General features: G+C 36.9%; 3 protein-coding genes across 3 annotated transcripts; all 3 read right to left on the bottom strand.

Annotated features, from left to right (window-relative positions):
• Window positions 1-804: 804 nt before the first annotated feature.
• On the bottom strand, window positions 805-4,473 carry LOC132178247 (Peroxisomal membrane 22 kDa (Mpv17/PMP22) family protein). Its single transcript, XM_059590696.2, has 4 exons — window positions 4,047-4,473; window positions 2,306-2,534; window positions 1,347-1,471; window positions 805-1,152 (listed from the first exon to the last, which is right to left on the bottom strand). Exons 1-4 carry the CDS (start codon window positions 4,374-4,376, stop codon window positions 1,051-1,053), a joined length of 786 nt encoding a protein of 261 aa, XP_059446679.2. The 5' UTR covers window positions 4,377-4,473; the 3' UTR covers window positions 805-1,050.
• A 14,784-nt stretch (window positions 4,474-19,257) lies between these two features.
• On the bottom strand, window positions 19,258-21,487 carry LOC132178597 (leucine-rich repeat protein 2). Its single transcript, XM_059591054.2, has 7 exons — window positions 21,124-21,487; window positions 20,746-20,878; window positions 20,523-20,594; window positions 20,108-20,251; window positions 19,928-19,999; window positions 19,770-19,841; window positions 19,258-19,489 (listed from the first exon to the last, which is right to left on the bottom strand). The coding sequence occupies exons 1-7, from the start codon at window positions 21,200-21,202 to the stop codon at window positions 19,423-19,425; spliced, it is 639 nt and encodes a 212-aa protein (XP_059447037.1). The 5' UTR covers window positions 21,203-21,487; the 3' UTR covers window positions 19,258-19,422.
• Window positions 21,488-24,352: 2,865 nt separating this feature from the next.
• LOC132177472 (uncharacterized protein At2g23090) lies at window positions 24,353-27,263 on the bottom strand. The gene is made up of 3 exons (XM_059589809.2): window positions 27,076-27,263; window positions 26,861-26,901; window positions 24,353-24,627 (listed from the first exon to the last, which is right to left on the bottom strand). The coding sequence occupies exons 1-3, from the start codon at window positions 27,149-27,151 to the stop codon at window positions 24,508-24,510; spliced, it is 237 nt and encodes a 78-aa protein (XP_059445792.1). The 5' UTR covers window positions 27,152-27,263; the 3' UTR covers window positions 24,353-24,507.
• Window positions 27,264-27,614: the final 351 nt, after the last annotated feature.

Raw genomic sequence — 27,614 nt, forward strand, 5'->3', positions numbered from 1 at the left:
TTATAGACCATTTTAGCATTGGAAATAGTGAGGAAACACGTGTACGGGAGGGGGCATTGTATGTGCAACAGAGTATTCAATTTTTCTTTTTTTTAAAAAAATCATTTTGGAACGGTGTTTTCTTCTAAACTGGATTGCACAAAATTCCTTCAACCCAATTTAGAAGAAATTTGTGTCCCCATTACTTTGGACAATAACACATCTTCACTTCAAGTAAATGTTAATACTAATTTCAAGTTTGAAACTTAGTGTTATACAAACCCAAAATAAAAAAATAAAAAAATACAGCCTCTTATGGATAATTGTGTTTTTTGTGTGATTAAAAGGGCAGAGTGGCTCCTGCGCGCATAAATATCACACTTAATGTCATGTTCGACAACAGTTTATAGATTATAATAAGCCAGTCATGCTTGTCAAATATTTGCCAATTTTCTCTTCTGTTGGCAATGTTCATATAAATTCTATTGGTTTTCCATTATTGTGTATGATGTAGCACAATCCCAATATGAGAATAGAAGGTAGATTTACTTGGTTGCAATTCCGTCCGAACGAGGTTCGTCCGAGCAAATCTGCTGATAAATTTTGGAAGCAGAATCATTCGTTTGCGAACCTTGTCCAGACGAGCTTTGCAAACAATATTTTCTAGTCTCACAGATGAGATCTTCACAAAGAAAGCAAGGAAAATTCACAGAATTGCTTTTCTTTTTTGTTTTTTCTGAACACCTTCTTTCACTAAGATACGCATCATTGATTCCACATTTCATTTCTTAAGATCTTTGATAGAATACTTACAAACAAGGGATATAACGAAATGATATTATCTTCAAAGTCTGTAAAAGAATATATTATTACATCATTCCTTTATAAATGATTTAAAAGTACTACAAAACGTGAACCAAACATGGTTGCCGCAATTTCATTGATAAGTGGAGTGGAAGCTTATATTCTGCTTCACCCAGACAGTTTGGTTTACCAGTTTCCAACCTCTACCTAAAGGCTGTGCAGTCAAAAGTAAGAACTGTATCTTTGGATGCAAAAAATGAATCGACACTATTGAGTCAATCTGCTAGGATTTGGGCTTGCTTTCTCTAGGCTTGCCATGTATGTCATATAGACGGTCCACAGATACGAAAACGAATTGCTCACCAATGGCTGTCAATTAAAACACCAAGGACCACATTCACAAGTTAATAATCAGATGTATGTGATAGTATCACATGTGCAATGATCAGATTAGAAGTCAGCAAATCTAACCTAGGTGAGGCCATTGATGTTGTAGGCAGACATACAGGCAAACACACACAAGGGGGAAAAGAAAAAAGAAGAAATGGAAAAGAAACACGTACTTGTAAATGGACGGGGGTGAATCTGAATGTGATAAAATCACATATGGGCCAATACATGATGCCATTGATCATTGTAGGCAGCAAGTCTCGCTTTAGTCGGGCAGCAACCTCTGTCGTGTTTTCACCTGCGTTTGGTCATCCCAGAAACCACTTAAGACACTTCATGCTCTTAAATAAAAAAAATAAAAAAAAAGCATATGATGTTGATACATGAAAATTTTGGGCACAATATCAACTGTTAGTCCAAAAAATGATAGGTCTTTATCTCAGGAGTGAAGAATTTTCTTGAATAAGACAAACTTATATGTAAAAAGTCTTATTACAAACAGAATACATTGCAGTCTCAAAAGTTTTAACCCAAACATCAAAATTCCACATAACTAAACTTGATATTTCCACCATCAACTTCATCTAATCAAGTTTCACTCATATTAAAACTTCATCAAAATTAGTTTAACCATTTCCATTGCTGATAAATAAGTCAAATCTTCAAGGTTCACAGAGGTTTGAAGGACGCCACTAATCCATGTGTATATAGCATAAATTCATATCACACTGATATAACACACCCAATCATCATTTAAAAGAAAATTATTTATCACCAATTCATTGACTAGTCTAGTTGCATATCCAATCTCATGCTTCAGAATATGTATTATAAGTTGAATGACATGTCTATTAAAAAATTATAATCATATCATCCAACATTTTTTAATCTTCGGACAAAAAATTGACCCCTGACCTCTATTGCCAAGAGAAATCTCCCCATACTCCGAGGAGTGGGTCTTGAGTTCAACTGATTTTTGTTCTTTGCTAATCAGATAGTTTATATCAACTTTGGAACATAAAGCCATATAAACAATGAGGTAATACGATGGAAATCATGAGAATAGTGCACATACAATTATGAAAAGCAATATTCATCGGAAAAATTTTAGTAAGTAAAGAATCAAGTATACCTTGTAAAAACGCATTTGTAGAGAAGAAAACAACAGTCATTGCAGGTCCATATAATGTCTGCCCCATGACCATTTTCTTCAATGTTGAGAATAGATCTCGCTTTGGAAAGAGCTTTGACACGAAATTGAACCAAAAATGCAGCGATGGTCCTAAAATTAGCATCCCATATCCAGCCATGCGTAATGTCCTTACAAAATCATAAGATTCTGAAGATGGCAGTGCAATCGTCTAAAGAAAAGTTGATAGGAAAACACCATATAAGGGTAATAGAAGTAAAAAAAAAAAAAAAAAGACTCATAAAATCATTTAACTCCACATAATAGACACTCAACCAAGTATACGCACACATATAATAGACCTGGTACAAATACATACGAGCACTCACCAATTCGGACTAAAAGAGATGATACTACATTATGTGAACAAATGGATGAATCAAACATATAAAGAAAATAAATTCACCCAAGAAACATTTAAGTAAAGATAATGGAAAAGAAATAGAAGCTTGAAACAGCCGAGATAGGAATTCATTTCAACCAGCAATATCTAATTAATATTGGCTGTATAGCAATAGAGCCTATTTTGCATTTTACTTAAAGCAAGATGATACTGGTCAAGAGAAGCAGGAATGCCAAAGCTTGACAAAGCTTGACAAAATTGAAAGACAATCAACTCAAAAAAACCACAATTCTAACTAAAGAAAAAAACCAAACAAACAAAAATTTAAAATTTTTCATAAGACCTGCTGAAAAGAGAAGCTTGATGCTCAGAGCTAATGGCCAAGAGCTAGACAACAGTTTTCCAAGGTCGATCTTGACGAGAGATAGACAGAGACACAAAGACAGAGATGGCAGAGACCTAAACCTAATAACCCAAATTCACTTAGATGCCAGCAAAACATGCATGCTATTTACATTATTAAGAAAGAGATATTTGGAACCAACCTACAACTGCCAAGGAGATCCACATGGAGAAACAAAGCAAGCTGCTAGGGTATTAAAATATAAATAATGTATGTGTGTGTGTGTGTATTTGTATAGTATGTATGCATAAAATAGTTAAAGATCAGCGCATCCCCTATGATAGAGAACCTGCCTCCAAGTTTGCTAGATCAGAACCTTAGAAAATTTCTCTAGTAAAAAATCAGAATAGAAGTTGTATATAAAACATCTCCAGGTGCTTAAAAGTTTCATGCAAAGAAACCCAACTGACATTACACAATCCACACATTACTTCTACCCTTTTTTCCTTTCATTTCACAAGTGAAAATCAGGCGACAAATACAAAGAACCAGAAGCAGCAGTGCTCCAAGGTGAGAAAAATGAGAGAAATTAAGAATTTACGACTCAAATTCTCAGAATTTAGGTATGGTAGAAACACGAATTGCCCAAAGGAACAGATATTTGGCTAGTCAAGTTCAAATCTTTGCAATTTTCAAGGCTTTGACCTCCTTGGCGAATAATCCATTCAAGAAACGAAAACAATCTCAATAAAATAAAATAAACACTCTTTAAGGTTCATTCTGATGCTCAAATCCCACATTTTCTATAACGTGAAATTACAAGAAACACTCTGACCAACATGCTTTCCCCTTCAACACATTTTCCAGTCACGCCAACAAACTGACCGAAAAGTATTTTCTTTCATTTTCCTTCCATTTTCTCAACAAGCAAACAGATACTAAACTTCCCAAAACAAACAGAACAAAAAAAAAATACCCACGGTATTTCCGTTAACTACCTGAGAGGAGAGGTCAGCGGCTGCGTAAATAAGCCCCGAGGTTACACTCTTCGTCAAAACCGGCCAGGTCTTCACCATCCCCAAGTACCACCCCACGAACCCGACCTTCGAAAACGACGACGTCGAAGAAGAGAAAGGCGACGAAAACAAAGACGGCGAGATCTCGTACTCTCGCACTTTCCTTATGATATCGGGTAGCCGGAAATATGCTCTGCACGGCGCCGTTTTGGTGCGCAAGATCGGAGCCCGGATCGGGTCGGCGATGTGGGTGGTCGGGTGCCTCTGTAACAGGCGGGGAATGCTAGCGTTTCTCCGGAAAGCGGCACTCATTTTGGTGGGTCAATGGCGCGGAGTGGGGTTTTTGCGAGAGAGTTCGGGGGGTTTTAAGAGGAAAGGAATTCATGGGAGAAGCATGAGTTGTTCATACACATACGCGCTTGGTAATGGTGGGAAATTTGTTAAAGTGTTCCTCGAGAGTATGAAATGGACATGCTACTCGCTCTCCCACTCTTGAAAATTTTGGTGGTTTTTGCTTTTAGTTAATATATATATATTAACTAAACAATTTTTACTATACATGTAGCGCTTATCACGTTAACGATACATTACTAAGGTTTCGTTTGGTTCGCAGAATAAATTCTTAGAAAAAAATAGTAAATCCTATAATATAGTTATTTTTTTGTTTGGTTACGTACTATTCTTGGGAATAGTTTATTTCCATTAGACTACTAATCCCATACACACATGATTAGTGTAACTAAAATGAGTGGCTTAGCCAATGCTTAAAGAATGTAATACATTTTTCAAAAATACTCATATGATTTTTATTTTTTATTTTTTTTTCACGGCCACCAATTTTATTTTAGGTTTTTTTTTTTCTTAATATAAGTTTGCAATATATATATATATGGTTTGTTCGTAATTTTGATTCGATTCAAATTTTTGCATTTGTGTTGTTACTAAACTAAGGAATATAAATAGCTATTTTATTTCACATTTTTCTATTCCTAATAGTAGTTATTCATTTTTCAATGGACTAGACATTTTGCGAACCAAACGAGGCCTAAAATGTAGATTATCATTGAACTTAAACTAAAAATTAATTAATTATTGATTTTAAGTGTATTACAAAATTTATTACAAATCATTTACAAATGGACGTGATAATCCACACATTAGTTATTAAAATGTGGATTGTCAGTCTACATGGCTTTTACCATATTTAAAAAATTATCGTAAAAATTCACATGACATTTATCTCACTAGCTAGTAACTACTAAAATGTAAAGGAACACATACTTTTTTAATAAAATGTAAATTGTTGTAGTGACGTTGGAGTAAAAGCTATAGTATTTCAAACATTTTTCTATTAATCTGACCTAGAAAAAAGGCTTATGAACAGAAAGATGGATATACTGCCGTCGGCGGATCTTATTCCATATTATACTCATGTAGAGGAAATGAAAAATGATAAGTAAAAGAAAAAGAAGGAAACACGTGGAAGCAGCAGCAAGCGAGTATTTTATTTTTGGTAATGCAGCGAGTACGAGTACACGTAGCGTCTCGTACGTGGCGTCCATTTTTGAAAGTCCTTGGCCGGCTTGGCGAGTTGCCTCCCCATGCCCAATGGGCCAATGACATCAAATATTGCCCAAGAGTTCAGCTCCAGCGTCGCATTCTTTACACGTGTTTGGCAGGACCTTCCTTTTCACGCCACGTGCACTTTTTCTACATGTTTCGTGACTCTAAATACCTAAATGGTAGGAGAGAAAATGTTATTTCAATTGGGTCCGTATACTCCATACAATTATTAATTTATACACAATATGTTAGAGTTATCATGAAATTACATTTTCCCTAAATGGAAACTAGTATTTGCACTGATTTTCACATTTTTTAATTTCAACTTTATATTTTAGTTTCATCGTTTTCTAAAATTCTTCTTAGAGAAATATAAATGTCATTAGCCTATCATTTTTTTTCCGGTTATTAAATTTGTAGAATCCACGTGGATGATTGTGTGAGAGTCCTACAAATTTAATGATAGATAGGAGAATGACATTAGAAAGACAAATAGTAGTGCTCTTTCTCACTAACCCAATCTATTTTTCTTCAAAGTCCAACAAAACTTAACACGACTCATGAACCATACATGAACACAATAGAAAATTAAAGGTTTCAACGCAAAAGTCGGAAGATTTGAATCTCCATTAATTTGTTGTTTGAAATGTTAATAATTCAGTTAGCAAATATGAGACTGTTCACATGAGTCCATATGTCTGGAAAAGTTTTGAGTTGCACGATCATTTGTTCAAACGTGCATACTTTATAAGAGCTCTCTTATATTTACTATCTATATTGTTAGCAATTGAAATAATAAAATTGCTAAAAATCTCTATTCAAAATCAAATGAACGAAATTCTCAATAGATCTACTTGACTAATGGCATGCTAAAATAAGCAAGAAAGACTTGATCACCTCTAATGATGCATCCAAACAAATAAATTCTTAACTTGTTTTGGAATAAAACATGGTTAGCTTAATAACAAGGCAATCCTAATCCAAGACCGAGTCAAATCAAACCCGCGCGCCAAACAGACCCTTAACAAAGACCATACACCGTATACAAATATCGTCCCTATATATATATATGTATATGGGAGCCCAAAGCATTTTGAATTTTTTTTATTTTTTTTATTTTTTATAAATAAGTGATTCATTGAAAAGCGCATAGAGGAGCAACCCTAGTACACAGGAAGTATACAAAAAATGGCCCCACTAAAGGCAGAAAGAAGAACATAAAGATAAAAATTGAGACAGTAGAAAATTGAAGCACACTAAAAGCGTCGGCCTAATGGAATAGAGTTTGAATAAACAACTTTTTGAGCTCTTCCACTAACCTTTCTTGATCTTCAAAACATCTTCCATTTCGCTCTCGCCAAATAATCCACATGACGCACAATGGTGCAATTCGCCACACCTTCTTAGCTGAAATATTGTCTTGCTGATCGCGCCAACAAGCTAACAAATCTACCGCTCCTCTAGGCATGACCCAAGTAACAACAAAAAGAGAGAAAACCAGACTCCATAAAGCTCGGGCCACTTCACATTAAAGGAGAAGATGGTTTACAGACTCGCCACTGTGCTTGCACATACAACACTATCCCACCATAATGATACCTCTTTTATGCAAATTATCCAAGGTCAAAATCTTTCCAAAAGTCGTCGTCCACACAAAGAAACTAACTCTCAATGGAACTTTTACTTTCCATATACTCCTCCACGGGAAAAAAGGATGTCCCCAATGAAGAGAGCTTACGGAAAAAAGACCTGACCTCAAAGATATGCCGTTTAGAAGGAGTCCACCGCATGCAATCCGACACCCCATGTGATTACGGAAAGCATATAACTTCCCAAAAAAGGCCCCTCTACCTCCAATCCTGTATCACCCGTGAAAAAGGAACATTACACTGTATAACACCATTGACCAGTTGCATATGATCCCTAACCCATGCCTCTTTATTACTCGCAATTCGAAATAATGCAGGAAATGCTTCCTTTAAGGATTGATCCCCACACCAAATATGGTGCCAAAATTTAATGTGGGAGCCATCTCCTACTCCAAAGGTAATAAATTTCGAGAAAATGTCCCACCCTCTCCAAATATGTTTCCACACCCCAACTCCATAAGGGACCTCCACCACCTTGGTACACTATCAACCGTTCATACACCCATACTTAACTTCTACTACCAACCTCCAATACGTTTCCCTTTCCGTTACATATTGCCATAATCATTTACCCAATAAAGCGAGATTGAAAGTGCGCAAGTTTCGAATTCCTAAACCACCATCTTGCATGGGAGAACAAATTTGAGCCCATTCACTAGATGGAACTTGTGCTCCTCATTTAGACCACCCCACAGGAAGTCTCTTTGTAGCTTCTCCAATCTATTCGCCACACTCACAAGAATAGGAAATAAAGACAAGAAATACGTATGGAGGTTGGACAAAGTACTTTTGATAAGTGTTATAGATACATTTTCTTCCAACCTACCAATTTCCTTCCCATCTTCTCAATAATATCATTCCAAATGGTGGTAGACCTATAAGGCGCCCCCAAAGGAAGACCTAAATACTTCATAGGTAATCCTGCCACCCTACACCCAAAAATGTTAGCCAGCCTATCAATATCCTCTACCTCACCAATTGGAACAATCTCAGACTTTGACAAGTTAATTTTTATCCCCGAGACCGCTTCAAAACACAGAAAAAGACACCGCAGATTTTTTAGATGTTCCTCATCGGCCCCACAAAGAATCAATGTGTCATCAGCAAACAGCAAATGTGAGACACTGAGACCAGGATTGTTCCTTGATCCCACTGAAAAACCAGCCACAAGACCACTAGCTTTAGTAGCCTGCATCATTCTACTTAGCGCCTCTATCACAATAACAAACAGAAAAAGAGATAGTGGATCCCCTTGTCTTATACCCCGAGAGCTACTAAAAAAACCTGAGGGTTCTCCATTTAGGAAAAATTACACTTTACCCCCCCCCCCCCCAAGTTTGGGGCTTTTTTAATTCGACCTCTAATGTTTCAATTTTTGCAATTCACCACCCCAAATTTGCCAAAGTCTTGCAATTCGGCCATTCTGTCAGTCAAAACCGCTTTGACTAACGGAACAGTGATCACGTGCACCTCACGTGATCACTTTTGTAGCTTTCTTCCCCAAAATGCCCCCACCAGCCTTTACACCTGCAACAAAGGATATGTTCACCAGCCTTTTGTTCACCAGACTCACATTGAATAGCTTCAACTCCAAGAGTTTTGCCTCCATTTCCACATACATTAATATTATCACCAAAATGACCCTGGACTCCTTTACCATCAAGATTTGTTTGCGCAACTTCCCCGAACCAAAATTGGATGCCTTCGCCACCAAAACTCATACCACTATTTCCAACACTACCTTCACCAGAAAGGGCTTGAATTCTTACATCAACAAGGTTTTTGTAACGCCCTAAGTTCTAGAGGTAGAGCGATTGGGAGCAATTGTAACATATTCATATTTAAACAAAATAAAAAATAATTCTCCTAATATAAGATCATAACGTTACCAGAGTACTGCAATTTTTTCATTTATAAAATCACAAACACATAATGTGCTAGTATTCAATAAGCAATAAAATTACACCGTCTATGCTTAGCCCAAGCCGTCTATAGATTGAAGTCCCAGACACTTCTACTGCTACTGCTCCTGCTAGACCATAAAGCAGCGATAGGATTTTTTTTAACAACTAAGAGGCCCACTGGTACCCATGTCTTCAATATTACGATATACATATAGAGCCATCTGAAAAAGATGTATAGGGAGAAGGGGTGAGTTCGACAACTCAGTAAGTAGCCACAAAACCAAGATACTATAAAACATGCTATACATATTTCTATGTCAGAATCTCAGTTATGCACAATAACAATTTAGGCAGAATAACATAATTAACAAAATAAGCATGATAGTTGCAAAATGAGTAATTGACAATTAATACAAGAATCGCAAGTAAGTTATGAGATATGCAAACACTTCATTTTGCTTTTCTTTTAAAATTATTGTTTTACCCTTTGACCCGACGCCACAATTTTACCGTGAGCAGCGCACGTTGGCGTGTCCCGAAGGACCTATATGCTCATCCTGTCGTCACAGGGGAGAGCTACCAGGTTGGGAACTTCCCTAGGTGAAGGCCACCTGGCCGGTAGCACACACCTTCTCGTAACCGTCCTTCGGTGTGCTTGCCATGCTACCCTATATGGTACCGATCGTCACTATAATCGTGTCTCGGGTTAAACATTTTTAATCATGAATGCACATATAACATTTCATATGATCTGTAAACTCATCTGTAACTGTAAACTGTGCCATGAATGCACATATAACATTTTATATGATCTGTAAACTCATCCGTGCCATGAACTTTGAGAACTATTTTCATTCATAATTGCAGTCATGTATAAATCATGAAATATGGTAACTGTATCAAAATTCTTAAACAATGACATATGAATAAATAAAACTTGTCATTAAAATATGGAAGGAAGTGCAATTGAAAATCATGTAAGTGGATTCTTCATAAAATCCCCAACATTTTTCAAAAGATTTATAATAAAAATTTGTTGGGTTTTTTGGTGTTGTGTCCCCTTACCTGGCATTGCATGCCCTTATTTTGAATCTGCATCCAACTCACAATTCCTACAACGGAGGTAAAAATTACCTTAGTCATTAATTCGTTTTCAAGTCTCAATCATGCATCACTTTAGATGTTAAGGATCTTAACTCTAATCTTTATCCTACCATCGTCTATCCTTAGCCAAAAACATTATAGTGACATCAACCCTACCATGCTTGATTTATATGCCTCACATAGAATTCTAATAATCAACTCCACTAAGGCCTTAATTTAACCAATTGTTTTACACTAAAATACCAAGGTTATAACATTCTTATTACTTTAAAATCATCCGACTACAATTAACAGCTTAAGAAGTCTATCTAGCCATAATATCGCTATCTTCCTAAGTCATTTAATTTAGTAACTTACTCCCAATATCAAAAGCTTAGAAACATTTACAACAATTACTCTAATTATCATAAGACGTACTAGCATCTAAACCCAATAAGCATCAACTTAATATTAAGAATTTAGCTACATACTAAAAATACTATAAAAGATATGAAAATATTACCTTAGAGAATTCTCATATTTTTTATTTTATTTTATTTTCCTTCTTCCTCCTCTTTCTTTCTCTTCTTCCTCTTTCTTTCTTCTCTCTTTCCTCTCTTTTCTTTTCTCTTTCTCCTCTCTTTCCTTTCTTTTCTTCCTCTTTCTTTCTTCTCTTCTTCCGGTTCTCTCCCTCATCTCACGCTCACTTGAGCTGTGAGCAATTGAGAGGGTTTGCTCTCCTTAGATACCCACCGTATGTGGGACATTTTCCCTTGAGAGCTTGCCACATGTTTGTCCCACATGCATCCAATTCCTTCTTAACCACAAGACAAGTGTCCACCAAGTGTCCACCAAGAAAGCCATAGAAGCACATGTTACTTTAAGTGTCAACCAAGGAAACGATACAGACATGCTGTATAACACCTGTAGCTATAGGTGTCAACAAAGTAACTAAAGTTGGTCTCCATGCAACTTATCATGTAAGGCATGTGTCATCTTGAGCTTTGATGACTTGTCAAACAAACTCCTCAAGCATTTACATTAAAACTGATCATAAAAAATCTACAATTAATCCTCAATAAACCTAAACCTTTTGACTAACATACACCAAAAAAATCGTGGCTTACAGATATTATTAACCCATCCAATTAATTTCCCAAATCACAGGTATTTCAACTATTCTGCAGCTTGACCTATTAAATTTGGAAAAATCATAACTCTTTCAATTTAACTCCAAATGACACAAACTTTGGCTTGAAATTTTCCTCATTCAAAGATGCACAACATATCCAAAAATCATAGTAACCCATAACTTTTTGGTACCTCAAAAGTCCCACGAAATTCGGTGCCTCTGTTTGACTGAAATTCCTGTTTTGATACTTGCATCTTCTAAAAATCATAACTCCTTCTACAGGCATCCAAAAATCATGAAATCACTTTTAAAATCTTCATTTCTCATCATTCTATAAGAACTTAAAACAGTTTTATTTAAGGTCACTCATTGAATTTTCGGAGTCCAAAACAATGTGACTTTTCTTTCAATAACCCACTAAAATTATAACTAGCAATTTTCCATCATCTTTCACATTAACTCTATTCACCTAACTCTTAATAAAATTGCAAATCCTTCTTATCCTTGATATTAAGATCACCTTTATTCTAGGTATAAATTTCGGGGTATTACAGTTTTGATCATTAACTTTACTAAAGAAGTCTTGAAATCCTTCACTATCAAAACCTAGACAATCATTTTTAAAAGCACTCTCGATTGAACCACCCGCCTGAATTCCTTGACCGTTACTGTTCGGATAACCATTTCCACTGTTCCAAAGCTGAACAGCTTTACCATCATCAAGACCCTCACCATACGCATTTTGAATTTCTTCACCACCACCAAGAATTAGGCCATCTACTTCACATGCAGTTCTACCAAACCCATCCACGTGACTTCCTTGGCCGCTAGGAACACCTCCATTTTTACAAGCATCTTCACCGATACGAGATTTTCTCGAGAAGTGCCTCAGGGGGGGCATTTTGGGTAGAAACAGGCTAGAAGTGATCATGTGCATCGCACGTGATCACTGTTCCGTCAGTCAAAGCAACTTTAACTAACGGAATGGCCGAATTGCAAAAGTTTGGCAAGTTTGGGGGGTGGATTGAAAAAATTGAAACATAAGAGGTCGAATTGAAAATGACCCCAAACTTTGGGGGGGTAAAGTGTAATTTTCCCCTCCATTAATCAAAACTGAATATTGAACTGTGAAAATATAGAACGCTATCCAATTCTTCGATTTCTCCCCAAACCCACTTCATTGCAATATGAATAGCAAAAACTCCCAATTCACTTGATCATACGCCATCTCTAAGTCCAATTTGCATAACAAACCGGGTTCACTAGATCTAAGCCGGCCATCAATATATTCATTAGCTATCAGAACCGAATCTAGAATCTGTCTCCCCTTGATATACGCATTTTGAGACTTTGATATTATCTTCTCTAACACATTTTTCAGTTGATTTGCTAGCACTTTGGAAATCAATTTATACACAATGCCCACCAAACGAATAGGTCGAAAGTCCTAACTCCTCCGCCCCTGCTTTTTTTGGAATAAGTGTTATAAATGTTGCATTAAGACTTTTTTGAAACCTCCCATTGTTGTGGAAATCTCTGAAAATAGCCATTACATATTCTTTAATTACTTCCCAACATGTTTGCACAAAACCCAATGAGAAACCATTGGGGCCTAGGATTTGTCTCCTTATAACTCCTTTACCACCTCTAGCACCTCACTTTCTTCAAAATTCCTTTCTAACCACAAACATTCCTTACTTCCAATAGATTGAAACGATAAACCATCTGGTATAGGCCTCTGACTACAACTTTCAGTGAACAATTGTGTATAGAACTGAACAATGTGCGCCTTGATATCAGCGGCTTCCGACGACAAAGACCCATCGATAATTAAAGACTCAATGACATTGTTTCTCTTGTTTGATTTTGCCACTCTGTGAAAGAATTTGGTATTCTTGTCTCCCTCCCTTAACCATAGAGCCCGAGATTTTTGACGCCTACTTATCTCCTCACACAATAACAATCTCTCCAACTCCGAAGATAACTCATCTTTGCGCCTCCTTTCCTCCTCGTTCAACCCTCGACCTTCCTCACAGATGTCAAGCTCCCTTATACCATCCAATAACACCTTCTTCCGTTTACCGACATGCCTAAATACTTCATTATTCCATCGTCGCAAGTCACCTTTCAAAGCTTTCAATTTGTATGATAGCACATAGCTGGGACTCCTATTAAATTAATACAATTGCCACCAGGTTTTCACCTGATCCACAAACCCCTCAAATTTCGACAACATATTCTCAAACTTGAAGTATCCTCATCTTCTCTTCCTTTCTCCACAGTCAAGCAAAATAGGAGAGTGATCCGACAATAGACAAGGTAGTTGTCTCTGAACCACATCAGGAAATCTTTCTTCCTATCTAGGAGATAAAAGAAATATGTCAAGCCTAGACCAGCAATGATTATTTGACCAAGTATATTGTCCACCCACCAAAGGGATGTCCATTAGGCCTTGATAAAAAATGAAGCTAGAGAATTCCCCCATAAGACTAGAAGACCTAGCAGCACCTACTGTTTCATTTGGATATCTAATGGCGTTAAAGTCTCCACCAATGCACTAAGACACTTCCCACAAACTCATGATGCCCACCAATTCATCTCACAATAGTTGCCAATCATTATCATCATTGGGACTATACACACCTGCGAAAGCCCATTCGAAGTTATCACTAACACTTTGAAAAGAACATGCAATGATATAACCCCCCACACAAACCTCCAACTTTTTCACCACCCTTTTATCCCACATAAGCAAAATACCTTTGGAAGCTCCTTGAGACCCTAAATAGCACCAATCCATATGTGCACAACCCCACATGCTCCTGGCTATCTCCCTAATTACATGTTGCAATTTAGTCTCTTGTAAGCACGCAATATCTGCTTTCCATTCCCCTATGAGACCCTTAATCTTCATTCATTTTTCTTCCAAGTTCAACCCCCTTACATTCCAAGATAAAATTTTCGGCTTCATTAAACCACTGTTGAGCCCCGCCCTTTTCCATTGACCTTGGTTGCAATTCCTTTCTTTTTATCATAATTAATAGAATATAACAAACGTTGTAACTCTCGTTTACCTTTGGAACTTGTTGTTGTAGGTTCCACTACTATGTCAACCACATGAGGACTTGTTTTGTTCTTTCGATCAACTTCAATAGCTTTAAACATCGCCATCATCTCTTCCTCATGCCCTTCAAGTGACAATCCGACAACATGGCAAAAACCTTTCACTCTTTCCATGACCCATTCACAAGCCTTTTTCTTATTCAACTCCTCGCCCCTCATCATGTCCCCCATTTGTACTACCAAAAGCTCACAATCCACCACTTTTGCATCTTCAAAATGTATTAATTTCATACTAGGGACACACACATCATCTGTTTGCTGCCTTGTCACACAAAAGCTCCCCCTGTTTGCATCCATTTCATCATCTTGCCGGATGTTTTCCCCTTTAGCGAAAAACACTGACCGTGATAAAAAAAAATTGGCTCACTGTCCATTGGGGTCCACCAACGTCTTGTAGGCTCCAGAGCTACCCTTGTCAGCTTTTCCCTCTTATCCTCACTGCCTGGTTGCATCACAGAACAACCCCTACCCCAATTGCCGTCAGTGCCCAGTTTGGTGCATTGCTCCCCTGCGCAACCTTCCTCGCAATTTCTTGCCCAAACTGCTTGTCGTCCAACTCTGTCTCTATTCGGCCTAATCCTAACTTTTCCTCCATCTCCGATCTACCATTAGCGATCTCTATAGTCCACGGATCTCCATTCTTGTGCTTCTGCGTTTTCCCAGTGGCCTGTACGGCTTTGACTGAATCTTCTATGACCAACCTAGTCAGAACCACTTCTCCGACCTGTGCAGCTTTTTCTTGCTCTGTTTCGACCCCTTCTATGCTGAACCCACCCATATTTGTCACCAAAGCCACCTCCGAGCTACCTACCAGAAGGTTAGTACTCATCGAAACTTCCCTATCGTCGTTTCCCATGGCATGTGCGGCTTTGTCTAGCTTAGTTGATCTGTTTGCCCCTGGGAAAAACTCTGGTGCACAGCTCCGATTGGCCTTCGGTGATTTCTCAGTCCCTGACTGGCCAAGACGTACCCGCTCTGTACCCATCGAAACTTCCCTATCGTCGTTTCCCATGGCATGTGCAGCTTTGTCTTGCTCAATCGATCTATCTGCCCCTGGGAAAATCTTCGGCACACTTCTCTGGTTGGTCTCTTATGATTTATCAGTCACCGGTTGGCCAAGGCGCACCCGCTCTGTATTCACCAGAACTTTCCTATTGTCGTTTCCCATGGCATGTGCGGCTTTGATTGGCTCAATCAATCTATCTGCCCTTGGGAAAATCCCCAGCTCACTGCTCCGGTTGGTCTCCAGTGATTTCTCAGTCACCAGTTGGTCAAGTTGCACCCTCTGCTTCACTCGCCATCTTGCCCCTGTCTCGAGCTTCCTTCGATAATATGTTTTCTTGTAATATTTGATTGACTACCTGTAAGAAGGCCCACTATCACTAGACCCCTCCTGGATCCGAAGAATTGTATCATGCTTCTTTACTGGGCCCACTTGACTTATAGCCCCACCCTTCTCACTTATAAAATCCACACGATCAACTAGGTCCATCATTTGATTGGGCTGAAAGTGGCCTGGCCCATCCTCCTTCCCCTTATTCCCCTAGCCCATCTCCAACTTATACAAATAGCTGGCTATTTCCTTTTGAAAGGAAATAAAAATCTCCTTTAAACCACGCATAAAATCTTCCTTAGATTGAGGCTCCAGAATCTTCATTTGTTGCATGGCATGATCCCCGGACATGATCGCCGTGGACTGTGCACCTTCCATAGCAAGTTTTGAAGTCCCCTCACCGGCTGCTTTGGTTCCATCGTCGGCCATGAAATCTAGCGAACCTACCACCTCCTTTACATACGATCCCCCAGGTTGTACCTTCACCGGTGGCTTCACCTTATGCACCCCACTCGTCTGGACTAACGGTTTCTTCCCTTCCACCACATTGGGAAACGTCCGCCCAAGAACCACTACTCGTGTCTGTACTAGCGTAACAATCTTCGTCACATTTGCATCCCTCACGTGATTCAGATGTTTCAAAAGCCGCCCAATTTGCGAGATATAATGCTTCCAACCCTGACCTTTGCACCCCTCCGGTATTACAACGAAACTGAGTCTCCCTCCACATCCATATTTAGTTATCTCCATGAATTTCCCATACTTGTTCATCCTTTTCTGCAAAAACATGACTGAATCGCCCATTCGATGATCTCTGCATGCATCTTTCCCCATTGCTTCCAGCACCAACTCATTCATCATCTTGAGTAACCATACCAATCTTGTGACTCCCATGATAACCGTACTTAAACTCACCCTTCCCCATTCAGTCAACTTGATATTCTGATTCCGATCGCCTGAACGTAGCTCGTATGATTTTAATTCCACATAAAAATAACCCATGTAACCCATCATAAAATAAATAAATCAGAGAAGAGACCTTTGATTTCCTCACGCGCTACCCACTCCCTCACGCACTTTACTGTGATAGCCACAATCCCATTCGTCATCTAGTTGGGGCCACAACGCATTTTGAATTTCAGGGGCGCAATTCAGAAAAAACTCTTTGTCCCATGAACCTTCTTTTGCCCTAATTTTCTGTGATTGAAGCATTCAAAATTTCAAATCAAGTAACTCCTCCAACTCCAAGAAACCAAGGTCGATAATTTCCATGACCTTGTTCATTTGCACAATTCGTAGTTCCACAACCCTCTGATATTTTTGAATGTTGCATTGTTAAATTCATTATACATGCAAAAGAATTTGTGATTTTTGAATATATACTTTGTTTAGTTATTGCAATCGATGTTGCTAAGCCGTTTATCGTTGTGAAATACTGGTACGATTACGACTTATGAGCATCATTGGTTTAGAGGAGTTGGTCGAATCAATAGGGCTTAATTCATTTGCTACTTGGTTCGTGTCTATCAGAATGGCTAGGACTGATTGTAAATTTTTAATGCTTCAGTCCCACATTGGAAGAATGAGTAACTTACATAGAATGTGTGGTCTATAAAGATACTCATGGGGGCGATGAATGTTTCCTTTTTTCTGACAAGAAAGAGAATGACACCAAGAAACTCTATTTATCTATTATTTATTTTTCGGAGAATCTTTTTACTTATGAAGCATTCCGAAAGATTTGTATGCAAATGTATTTTCTCCTTTAGTAATCATTCTTCTATATTTTTCTCTTATGTACACCTTACTTAAAGTCCAGTTTTATATGTGATTATGTAACTTCAGTTTCTAGCTGTTTATTTACAAGAAATCAATCTTTGTTCCAGGAAGTTCAATAGCCATTAGCTAAATCAAGCTGATTTCAATCAGGAAGAGGAAAAGCAGCAGTTTTCTCAAAGCAAGGTGGAAAGTCAAGGCGTAAAAACACCAAGAAAGGTTGCACAATTAAAAGAAGAGAATAAGCTGATTTTGCAGAAGTTGCCTCTTCTGCAGAAAAAAATTGGCACGAATCAGTAAAAACCTTGCTATTCTCTCCTCGAGATAACTCTTGAATTTTGAGAAGAAAGAGTTTGTTTTTACTGTCTGACAGTTTCCAAATGTGGACTTGAAAGAGTAAGCAAAGACGTGGAGTGTTTCTTGTCATTGGTGTGACTCTTAGCTTTTATAGTTTGTTGCTCCTCAAGCTGTCATGTCTGCTGAGTTTCTTTGAAATTGAATCTTCAGGCAGTGGAGGCAAGAATGCAGGGATTGATAGGAAGTATGATGTTTCTTACTTGATTCTCACTCCATCTTCTGTAGAGGATTGATTTTGAAAAGACAAAGCACCAGACTGTTGTTACTCCAGATATTCAGCATCAGATCTCAGTGATGAATTTGAAACTCGATGAGGATTGGGAGAAGGAACAGACTGAAGAAGTAAAGCTTTGCAAATTCATAGAAGTGAGAAAAATATGGGCATTATGATCCAACCAGCTCATTTTAATTCATATATATATATATATATATATATAGAGAGAGAGAGAGAGAGAGAGAGAGAGAGAGAGACATATCTTACGTTTATTTATGTTGATGCTTATCAAGGAAGCACGTTAGTTTCAATCTGGTCAGAAATATATAGAGGCAATCCAATTTCTGAAAGAACTGTTAAGGAATCTAGTTAGAATAAATTATACTAGCTATTAGTGTTGTTTTGACATGGCTATAATGGGCTATAAGGGTGGAAGATGATCTGGAACGCACAAAAGCAAATATTGCTGCTCTGGCAGCAATTGGGTTAGATGGTGTTTTAGCAAAATGGCAACTTTATGGCTCAGAAGCATAATAGAGGATTGGGCACATCATTAGGTGCTCAGGCAAGCCACATCTCCATTCCTACTTCAGCAAAAAGGATCAAAGACAGTAAAGAATCACAAGAAAAAAGGCAACCTAGCTGCCACTAATTTCAGTTTCTTCATCAAAACCTGCTTGATCATAGCTACAAAAATAGCTAAGACTTGTTTGAAATTACGTTTGAAGGGTATAAAAGTACTTTTAACACTCAAAAAGTCTATTTAAAAAAAATATATATACTTATTTAGTAAAAAAATTAAAAGTGCTTTTAAGGATCCAAAAAACCTAAAAATGATAAAAAAAACACACTTTTAGCAAAAGCTTAAAAATGAAGCTTTTGCCAAAAATCATTTTTTGACTTAAAAACTTTATTTTTCAAATACAATCTCAAACAAACTCTTAATCATTGCTCTTTTCATCTATGTTAGAAACCAAAGACCCATGCCTGAGAAAATCATGTTTATTTTCTAATGCCTCAGAAGAAGATTGTTCCTTGTGTTTCTGTTGAGTCTTTCAATTGCACAATCATCTTATTTGCTTGCTTTCATTACTCTTCAACCAACACATTAACTGTGTGCCGTTCTCAAATACATGATATAGTAAAGCATTGTATGCAGCTACTTCATAATACAATAAAGTTCTAGAATTACGTTCTTCAGAGGATCGCGAGTGCTAGCTTGCTTCAGCATCCGAAGTCATACGGCACCAGTCCTTGCAGCTCCGGGCCGCTGAGTCTGTTGTGCTCAAAACTGTAACAATACCAGGAGGCAAACACAGTTAAAAGAATCATTCACAGAAGATTAATGTGTATCCAACTTTAGATTCTGGACTATGACATGCTTTTGCCAGTAATATTTCTTGCATGATCTTCTGTTGAGTAAAACTGGTAAAACTTCAAATGACAGCAAAAGAAAGTAGAGATTGTTGGGATGCATAAAATTTTCAAATTTCTTTTGCAAAGTCTATAATTGGTTCCAAATTTGGTAAATATAACTGACAGGGCCAAAGAAAGGGAGTGATGGCAGGTACCTTTCCATTGGGAAGGTCGCGAAAGGACCGTCGACCGGAATTGTTCCACAGAGGTCATTGTTCGAGACATCACTGCAAGTTTACAATACAATCAGAAACAAATCTTCAAGAATGAAAATAAACTATTTTCTTCAATCTTTCTCCAGAATCAAACTTACAAAACTTTGAGGTTAGAAAGGCGGGTGAGTTCCCTTGGGATTGATCCTGTTAGCTTGTTGTTGTTTAGCCGTCTGCATCATAGATTGGACCACATCAAATGCAAAATTCCACACCAAATGTAAATTGGGGAAGTTCAAAATCTTCCATCTAGTCAATGAGAAGATACTAATAATACTTACAGAAATCTGATTGACTTCAATTTGGCCAAAGATTTTGGGATTTCTCCTTCAAATCTGTTTTCATACAAATCCATGCTAACAAGGTTTTTCAAATTACCCAGCTCTTTTGGGATTTTCCCTGTTATGTCATTCCTATAAAGCTCCCTGCAACCCATTAAAGAATTTCACACCCAATTAGTCAATCACTTCATAATTATATTAAGCCAAGGAAAAATTGGTATGATATTCTAAATATGTTCTTTTTGCTAATCTGATTCCAACAATCTTAAACTAATCAGTGAAGTTGGAACCAGAATTTCTAAAAAAAAAATGAATTTCTTCTGTTTTTCTTAGTTTTTCTCAGTGACCAAACACAGCAGAAACGGAAAATTTAAAACAAATTGTGTAAACTATGAGAGAAATTAAAGAGCAATACAAGTACTGCAGATGCTTGAGCTCGCCAAGTTCAGAACCTAAACTCCCAGAGATATTAGAATTGCCCAAATCCCTGAAATTCAAAGCAAACGAAATTAATTGCAGGCATGAAGCACAAAACATTAAATCAAGAAAAATCACAAGAAAAGAAATAAAGACCCCCAAAAACATGTAAATAAATAATTTGTAGAACTCAATATTAAGTTAAAAAGAGGGAATCTTACAGGCGAATCACATGATTGTTGGAGTCACAGGTGACATGAAACCAGGTGCAGGGATTAACCAGCGTTGGGTCCCAGCTCTGCAACACGTTGGTGGGGTCAGAAAGCCTGCTTCTCAAAGCATGCAAAGCATTTCCTGAACCAAAAGCAACAGAAAGGGTTAATAAAAATCAAACTATGAAACACAACCCAAGAAAAAATAATAGAAAAATTGAAATTTGAAGCTCAGCATAGATTTCAACTGGGAAACCCAGCTGAAGATTTCAAAGGATTTTTCTTCTATTTTTTTCCTGGGGTTTCCAAGCAACCAAACAGGAATCAAGAAGGAAGCTTAAAACCCTAAAAAGGAAGAAAAAAGTGTTAAAAGGGGATTAAAAGCACCTTCAGAGTTGGTTGAGAAGGTGGGCGTGAGAGAGAGAAGAAAGGTAAAAAGGAGAGAGAAAAGGGGAAGAGGAGCCATTTCAGACACAGAAAGAGAGAGGGTTATGTGTTTGTGGGAATGCTTGTGAAGAAACAAAATATGTGTTCTTGTTTTTGTTTGTGTTTGTGAAGTGCTTTCTTTGAGTTTGTGGGGAGTCAAGTCAAATGCATATGATGTTTGTGTTTCAGAGGGTGCAGTGCAGGCCAATAGGAAGAAGTGGAGGCGAAAGTCACGCGTCGGTCGTGAGTGAGTAGCACGCTGCCGCGTTGGCGTGGGCGTGGGCTACCCCGGCCCACATGTGGAAAACTGCTACGACTTTTTTTGGGGAACCGCTGGACTGCAAACTGGAAACTGGAAACCTTTTGCTTGTTGTTAGGACTACTCTTTCATGGGAAAGTTCTTTGGAAATGAGTGTATTTTACCAACCGCAATGATTTCTTTTTTCTTCAACCTTTTTTTAATAAATATGACCAATAAAAGAGAGGGAAAAGGGGATTCCAACAATTCTTTTGTTCTTTTAAGGCCTTTTTTTTTTTTTAGCGGATTGAATTATTTCTTAGAATTGCTCACAAATTTTATAAAATAAAATAAATAAAAAATTTTAGTTTAGCCCTTTAAACTTTCATGCGATTTGATAAACTTCTCAAACTTTTAAATCTCTCACTTTGGATCTCTGAACTTTCAATTGCTCTAAATGTAAACCCATCCGTCAGATTTTAAACATTACATGACGTTTATACCCCTGACTTTTGTATAAAATTTCAACTTTACCCTTAATTCCAAAACTTTTTTTATTTTTTATTTTTTAAAATCAGGGATATTCTGATCTTTTTTGATATTTTTAACGGCTAAAATTGATAGAAGGGTCCACATTGAGAGCAATTGAAAGTTCAGGGGTCAAAATTAAAAGATTTAAAAGTTTTGAGAGAGTTTATTAAATCGCATGAAAGTTCAAGAGGCTAAACTAAAGTTTCCCCTTCTTAATAATAGAAAGTTAAAGTTTGGTATAAAAGGGGCTAGATGAAAAAAGATGGAGTTAGCCGGACACGAGTATTTAAGAGATCAAATTCATATGACACTGCTTTATCTGCAATGTCAAAATAAATTGTATTTGTGTCAACTCAACATGATTTATTTATTAAAGGAGTTATGTGATATATGTTGTATCACATGTTTAATTAAACACTGTAACATTTTGCTTTGTATATATATATATATATATATATATATATATATATATAGACTTTTGATTATAAGGTGATACTGTTGGTGAGAATAAGCCATTAATTCTATTAACACAAATTTGTAGGCAAAATTGGGGTGAATTCCACATGATTTTGATTCCACTAAGCACAAGAGGAAGAAAGATGAAAGTGATGAAGAAAGATGTGTGCAAAATTATTTGTAGTAATTGTCAAAGAAAGGCAGCGTGGGAGTGGGGGGCATTTTAGGTAAAGTGCAAGAATCCACATCACATGTATTAGTTAATTGTAATATGGAAATCTTTTGTGAAGAATATTCAAAGTTTGACCTCAACATTGGCGGCGACCATAATTAGATTGGACATGGAGGCAACCCATTTCTTTCTTTCTTTGAATTTTTCTTTTTTTAATTCAACGATAGAAAATGGATTTATCCCCACAAGTTCTTCATATAATCATTTATAATAAGAAAAATGCTTGGCGTGCAATGGCTCTCAGTTTGTTTAATATTTCTCAAAACAAATAATTCGAACACAAAAAATTTATAAAAAAATAAAAATATTTTTCACATGTATATCACATGAGAACACTTTTTAAGACAAAAACAAAACATATATCAAAACATATCGACAAACATCCATCTTACAAATATGCATAACTCATGAGCATATGCATGTCAATTACTAACTAATTAAAATAACAAAAAAATAATCGATCTATAAATTTAATTATTTAGTGGTAAACTAGTCATGATAAATTCCACGTAGACAATTAATAAAAATAATTTGAATATTTGACATGCTTCAACGAAAACATAAAATCTACTCAAAAAAATTGGCCAAATAAATGGCTTGGCCCACTAGCCAAGAAAGAGACAGTCTAAAATGAGATTTGTAGAGGCAATCCAGTGGTAAATTTGTATAAATCAACACCTACTGCAGCAATAAGCAAACTTGATAATCAGGGACGAAACCATAAACTTTTATCGAGGAGGGCCAAAACATTAATTAAAAATATATTAAGATTTAAGATTAAATTAATGAATAGAAAATAAAATTAGTATCTAGTCATTGTTAAGAAAATATAAACATATCGTCAACATAATCATGCTTTATCTGGAAAATTGCAACCTCACCAAAAAAACAAACCCTTAGATCATTTAGATTGAGAAAAACTATATGACGATCTTTGAGCTGAGAAATAGAAAACTGATCATATGGATACTTCATTTTTTTTAGTTATTTATGGGGCTAAAGACTTAAGTTAATTTTGTGCCAGGGGCCAAACATAATTTTTTTGGCACATTAACTATAACTATAGTAGTTTTCGGAGGAAGGGAAGGGGCCATGACCATTGTGGGTCCTTATGTAGTTCTGTCACTGTTGACAACCACAAAAGACGAGCACAGGTACCGGCAAACCAGAAGCCGTCAAAGAGTAGCTTCACCGCAATGTCCGGTGAGGAAGGTACCCGAGGAAGTAGGCTTGGCAGACATACTCCAAAGACAAAAAGACAGTATCATCTATGGAGATCTACTGAGAAAAACGCATGAGCCAAATATTAGTGATAGTGGCGGCACATGCAGCACATGTGCACCATGGCAGCGTTAGACGTGCACAAAGGGGTGGCAGAGAATGAAGGCACGGTGTATTTGACTTTCAAGTTGGAGATAAAAAGAAAAGGAAAGAAAAGAACAGAAAGGGAAAGAAAATGAGGAGAAAGGGAGGGAAAAGAAGAGGGAAGGAGGAGGAGCTTTTACTGGTTTTGGGGTGATTCACGTATTTTGATCTTGCTCAAATTCGAATTTGTAAACTTTTTTCTTCTCCCGTCATTTTTCTGAGTGATATTTTGATATCACGCCAAGAACTTATGGATCATTTAGTATAACATTATTGCTGAGAATCAGATATATCAAATAACTCAGACCATTAAGAAATCTGAAGGAAACTTCTTGACAATACCAACAATTTGCTTCAGCCTTCAATCATAAAGTCAGATGCTAAATATCATTTTCTTAGCAGAATTTATTGCCAAAGTCATCTGGAACATATTAGCTTCTTCAATGAAGAAGTTGGTCACAGAGCAGCAAAATACATAATAGTGATAATATTCAACAAACAGTCTGAATCTGCAGTTTAATTGTCATTTTTTAAGATGTGGGAAACAAGTAAAAAGATCAGCCTTTGGGTGCTTTGCTTCCGCGTGTTCCCTGCACTTCACCTCTGATGTGGTACATATGAATGTCTGCATGCAAACCTTGCACTGCATTTAGTAGTACACACGATCCGCCCATGGCAACACCACCGGTGATGACAGCAACAAAAATCAAGTCACAAACTTTGTGCATAGGTTAAGATATGAATTGTCTCTAACATATTTCAATTTTTGAATATAAAATAACTACAATGACAAAGGATCCAACAAGAACTCAAGAATGCCGAAATCCGAAACTCAAACCTCAAACTACAGAAATTCTGTATGAAAGAATATGGTCGTCATGTGCAACAAAAAATGAGTCCCAGATAGCTCATATGCCAATGCAGTTCCAAAACTTGAAACAAAAGGTGAAATTAGGAATGAAGATTCAAAATCCTACATTTCCCCCTACTCATATAGATACGACACTATCACCTTCACGTTTATTAAGGATTGACAGGTAGTATCTGAGATCAGACTCATTTGCAGCACTGACATGCAAGTGCACCTTCAACAAATTTTATGTTTTACTGAACACAATTAACATCCACATTTCATATTGCATAATTCAATAACCCCATTTCAATTTATTGTTCAAATGCTTCTTCTTGTCTAGGTCTAGGTTCTATTTCATAAGCTTGCCGTTAAACAAGCACGTCATGTTGCATCACACACACATACACAGACGGATGGGGAAAAGGTTTTTTTTTTTTTTTTTAAGGGGGGGGGGGAGGGGGGGGGGGGTGCGTTTACCAATTCTATTAAATTTATCATATTGCACACCTGAACATCACCTAACCTAAAATCCCCTAAAGATCAACATTTGGCTACCAGACCTAAGACTACTAATGAGAGTGAGCCCAAACAGATGTGTGTGCACAAGTGCGGGGCATATGGATCCATTAGCACAAAATATGCTATATCTATTTTTATGTACAGAGGTTCCTTCATGTGAGCAGTAACCGAGACTAAAGCTATACAACCCCAGATGATGGGATCAAATATGTGCCATGTCAGCTGACACTGCATCATGCATAGCAAAGCTTGCCTGTGATATAATAACAACATGCCAGTGGAAATGGGTCCAATGCACTGTTCATGAGGCTCTCAGCCCAATGGAGACCATAGGCTACGATCATCATTGCCTAAAGGCTAAAAGGCCATATATTGCCTGGATTCTCAGCTATGCCTCTGGCCTTTTGGCAAGATGAAACCTCACCCATGCTTGAGCCTAGACAAAGGGATTCCTATAAAAGGGATCAAACTTTTTTCTCTTTCCATTTTAGATATGTAAAGAAATTGTTTTAAAAGAGACTAAGTCACACGGAAATAGTGTGAAAAAGGATCCGACCTTATTCCATGGTATTCAAAAAGGCTCCTTAGTCTTTCTCTCTAGTAAGTACCCAAGCAAAAATTATAGTATTAAAGAATACACTGAAATCACATCTTTCATGAAACACAATAAAGCACATATAGCATCTCCTAAGATTGATCATATTAAAAAAAAAAAAAGAAAAAAAAAAAGAACTATCATACAAGCCAAATAGCATGACGAAATACAAATAAATCGAATGACAATATCATCATTGAAGAATATCCAAATCAAAATCATCACCAAAGTGATGATTAAATGACTCAAAGAAGACAGACACCATTTACTTGTAAAGTTGATAAGGCTAAATTTCCTCAATCAAAGCCTAAAGATGAGTGATTACTAGCAAACAAACTATCAAACTTACATATTAAATAGAAGAGAAAAAGTGTAAAGACAGTACAGTGCAATGAAACCGTTGAGATCGTTTAGACCCTCCAGCAGAAACAAATTCCATTAACTTTAGATTGTCTTTCATATATTTAATTTTACCAATACCAAACCATAGCAAACTAATTTTCAACCCCCCCACCCTAACATCATTGGCAAATAAACAGTACAGAGCCTCACACACGTTTATTTACAATCTAAAAAGAACCAACATTTTACCGACCCAAAAGACTAAACACGATCATAGATCATAGAACACAAACACATAAACACTTCGATCTAGATGCAAACGAGTATTTCTATTTCCTCCAATTATAATCGGGTAAATAAAAATGAATATTGCTAAAACCTTTGCTTTTTGGTAGATTAAGTCAAAGTACCCACAAGTCACATAACTAATATAACAGATCCAAAGAAAAAAAAAAAAAAAAACTAAAATAATAAATACCAGGAAAAAAGAATTAAGATTTTTTTTTTTTTTTGATGAATAGGGAAAAAGAATAAGAAATCGAAGCCCAAAACATGCAAAGAGACTACCTGGATGGTCATGGCCTTCTTGTTAGAGTCAAGTTGGCTTCCTGCAAAGCAACAGTTGAAAATCAAGATAACCCAGCACAGATCAAAGGAGGCTAAGATTTTAAAGAAAAAAAAAGGAAAAAAAAAATTATGCTTTTTTTATTTTTCTTTAAGAAAGAAGGAAACCCACGAATAAAGTGAGAGAAATAGCGAGAGAGGAAGAAATAGAAGAATACCCTTGCCGGCGGCTTTTTGCTTCTCCAGGTTCTTCTCACGTGCCATCTTGGCCTTCTGACCATTGCCTCCTCCCATGGCTGATCTGAATGGAAGAGAAAGCAGCAAAAGAACCCTTCTTTACGTATGAGGCTTTTGATCTATATTCTTGAGAGTGAATTACAGAAAAGAAGAGCCTAGAAGGGAGAACAGAACCAAGGTGGGTGGGTGGGTAGGTGCTAGTAAGAAGGTAAATAATAACTATGGATAAATGTAAAATTGGTCGGTTGGCCTAATTTATAAATCACTTCATGTGATTTAAAAAATAATTTATTGGTCCTTAGGGTAGGTCAAAATAACATTTTACTCACTGAACTCATTTTTCGTTAAATGGCTTAACAGAAATCGTTACATTGTCACATCACATCCAATAAAAATAAGACACGTATTCTTTTTTGTTTATGTTTTTAAAAATAACAAATAAGCTTTTCCACGTCATTTTTAAGCTTCAACACAATCAAATTAAATAAATCTAATCTCTCTATATTTCCTGTGCCGCATT

The sequence above is a fragment of the Corylus avellana genome, chromosome 4 (genome assembly GCF_965113065.1).
Source record: "Corylus avellana chromosome 4, dhCorAvel1.hap1.2, whole genome shotgun sequence".
Taxonomy (NCBI): Eukaryota; Viridiplantae; Streptophyta; class Magnoliopsida; order Fagales; family Betulaceae; genus Corylus; species Corylus avellana.

Excerpts from the sequence above, each read along its gene's own strand:
- LOC132178247 (XM_059590696.2), bottom strand. The coding sequence starts at position 4,376 with ATGAGTGCCGCTTTCCGGAGAAACGCTAGCATTCCCCGCCTGTTACAG. Across the intron at positions 2,535-4,046 it reads CCGCTGACCTCTCCTCTCAG|ACGATTGCACTGCCATCTTC; the intron begins GTAGTTAACGGA and ends ACTTTTCTTTAG. Across the intron at positions 1,472-2,305 it reads TACAAATGCGTTTTTACAAG|GTGAAAACACGACAGAGGTT; the intron begins GTATACTTGATT and ends GACCAAACGCAG.
- LOC132178597 (XM_059591054.2), bottom strand. The coding sequence starts at position 21,202 with ATGGCTCCTCTTCCCCTTTTCTCTCTCCTTTTTACCTTTCTTCTCTCT. Across the intron at positions 20,595-20,745 it reads AACAATCATGTGATTCGCCT|GGATTTGGGCAATTCTAATA; the intron begins GTAAGATTCCCT and ends TTTGAATTTCAG. Across the intron at positions 19,842-19,927 it reads CTTTCTAACCTCAAAGTTTT|TGATGTCTCGAACAATGACC; the intron begins GTAAGTTTGATT and ends GTAAACTTGCAG.
- LOC132177472 (XM_059589809.2), bottom strand. The coding sequence starts at position 27,151 with ATGGGAGGAGGCAATGGTCAGAAGGCCAAGATGGCACGTGAGAAGAAC. Across the intron at positions 26,902-27,075 it reads GCAAAAAGCCGCCGGCAAGG|GAAGCCAACTTGACTCTAAC; the intron begins GTATTCTTCTAT and ends GTTGCTTTGCAG. Across the intron at positions 24,628-26,860 it reads AGAAGGCCATGACCATCCAG|TGCAAGGTTTGCATGCAGAC; the intron begins GTAGTCTCTTTG and ends TACTAAATGCAG.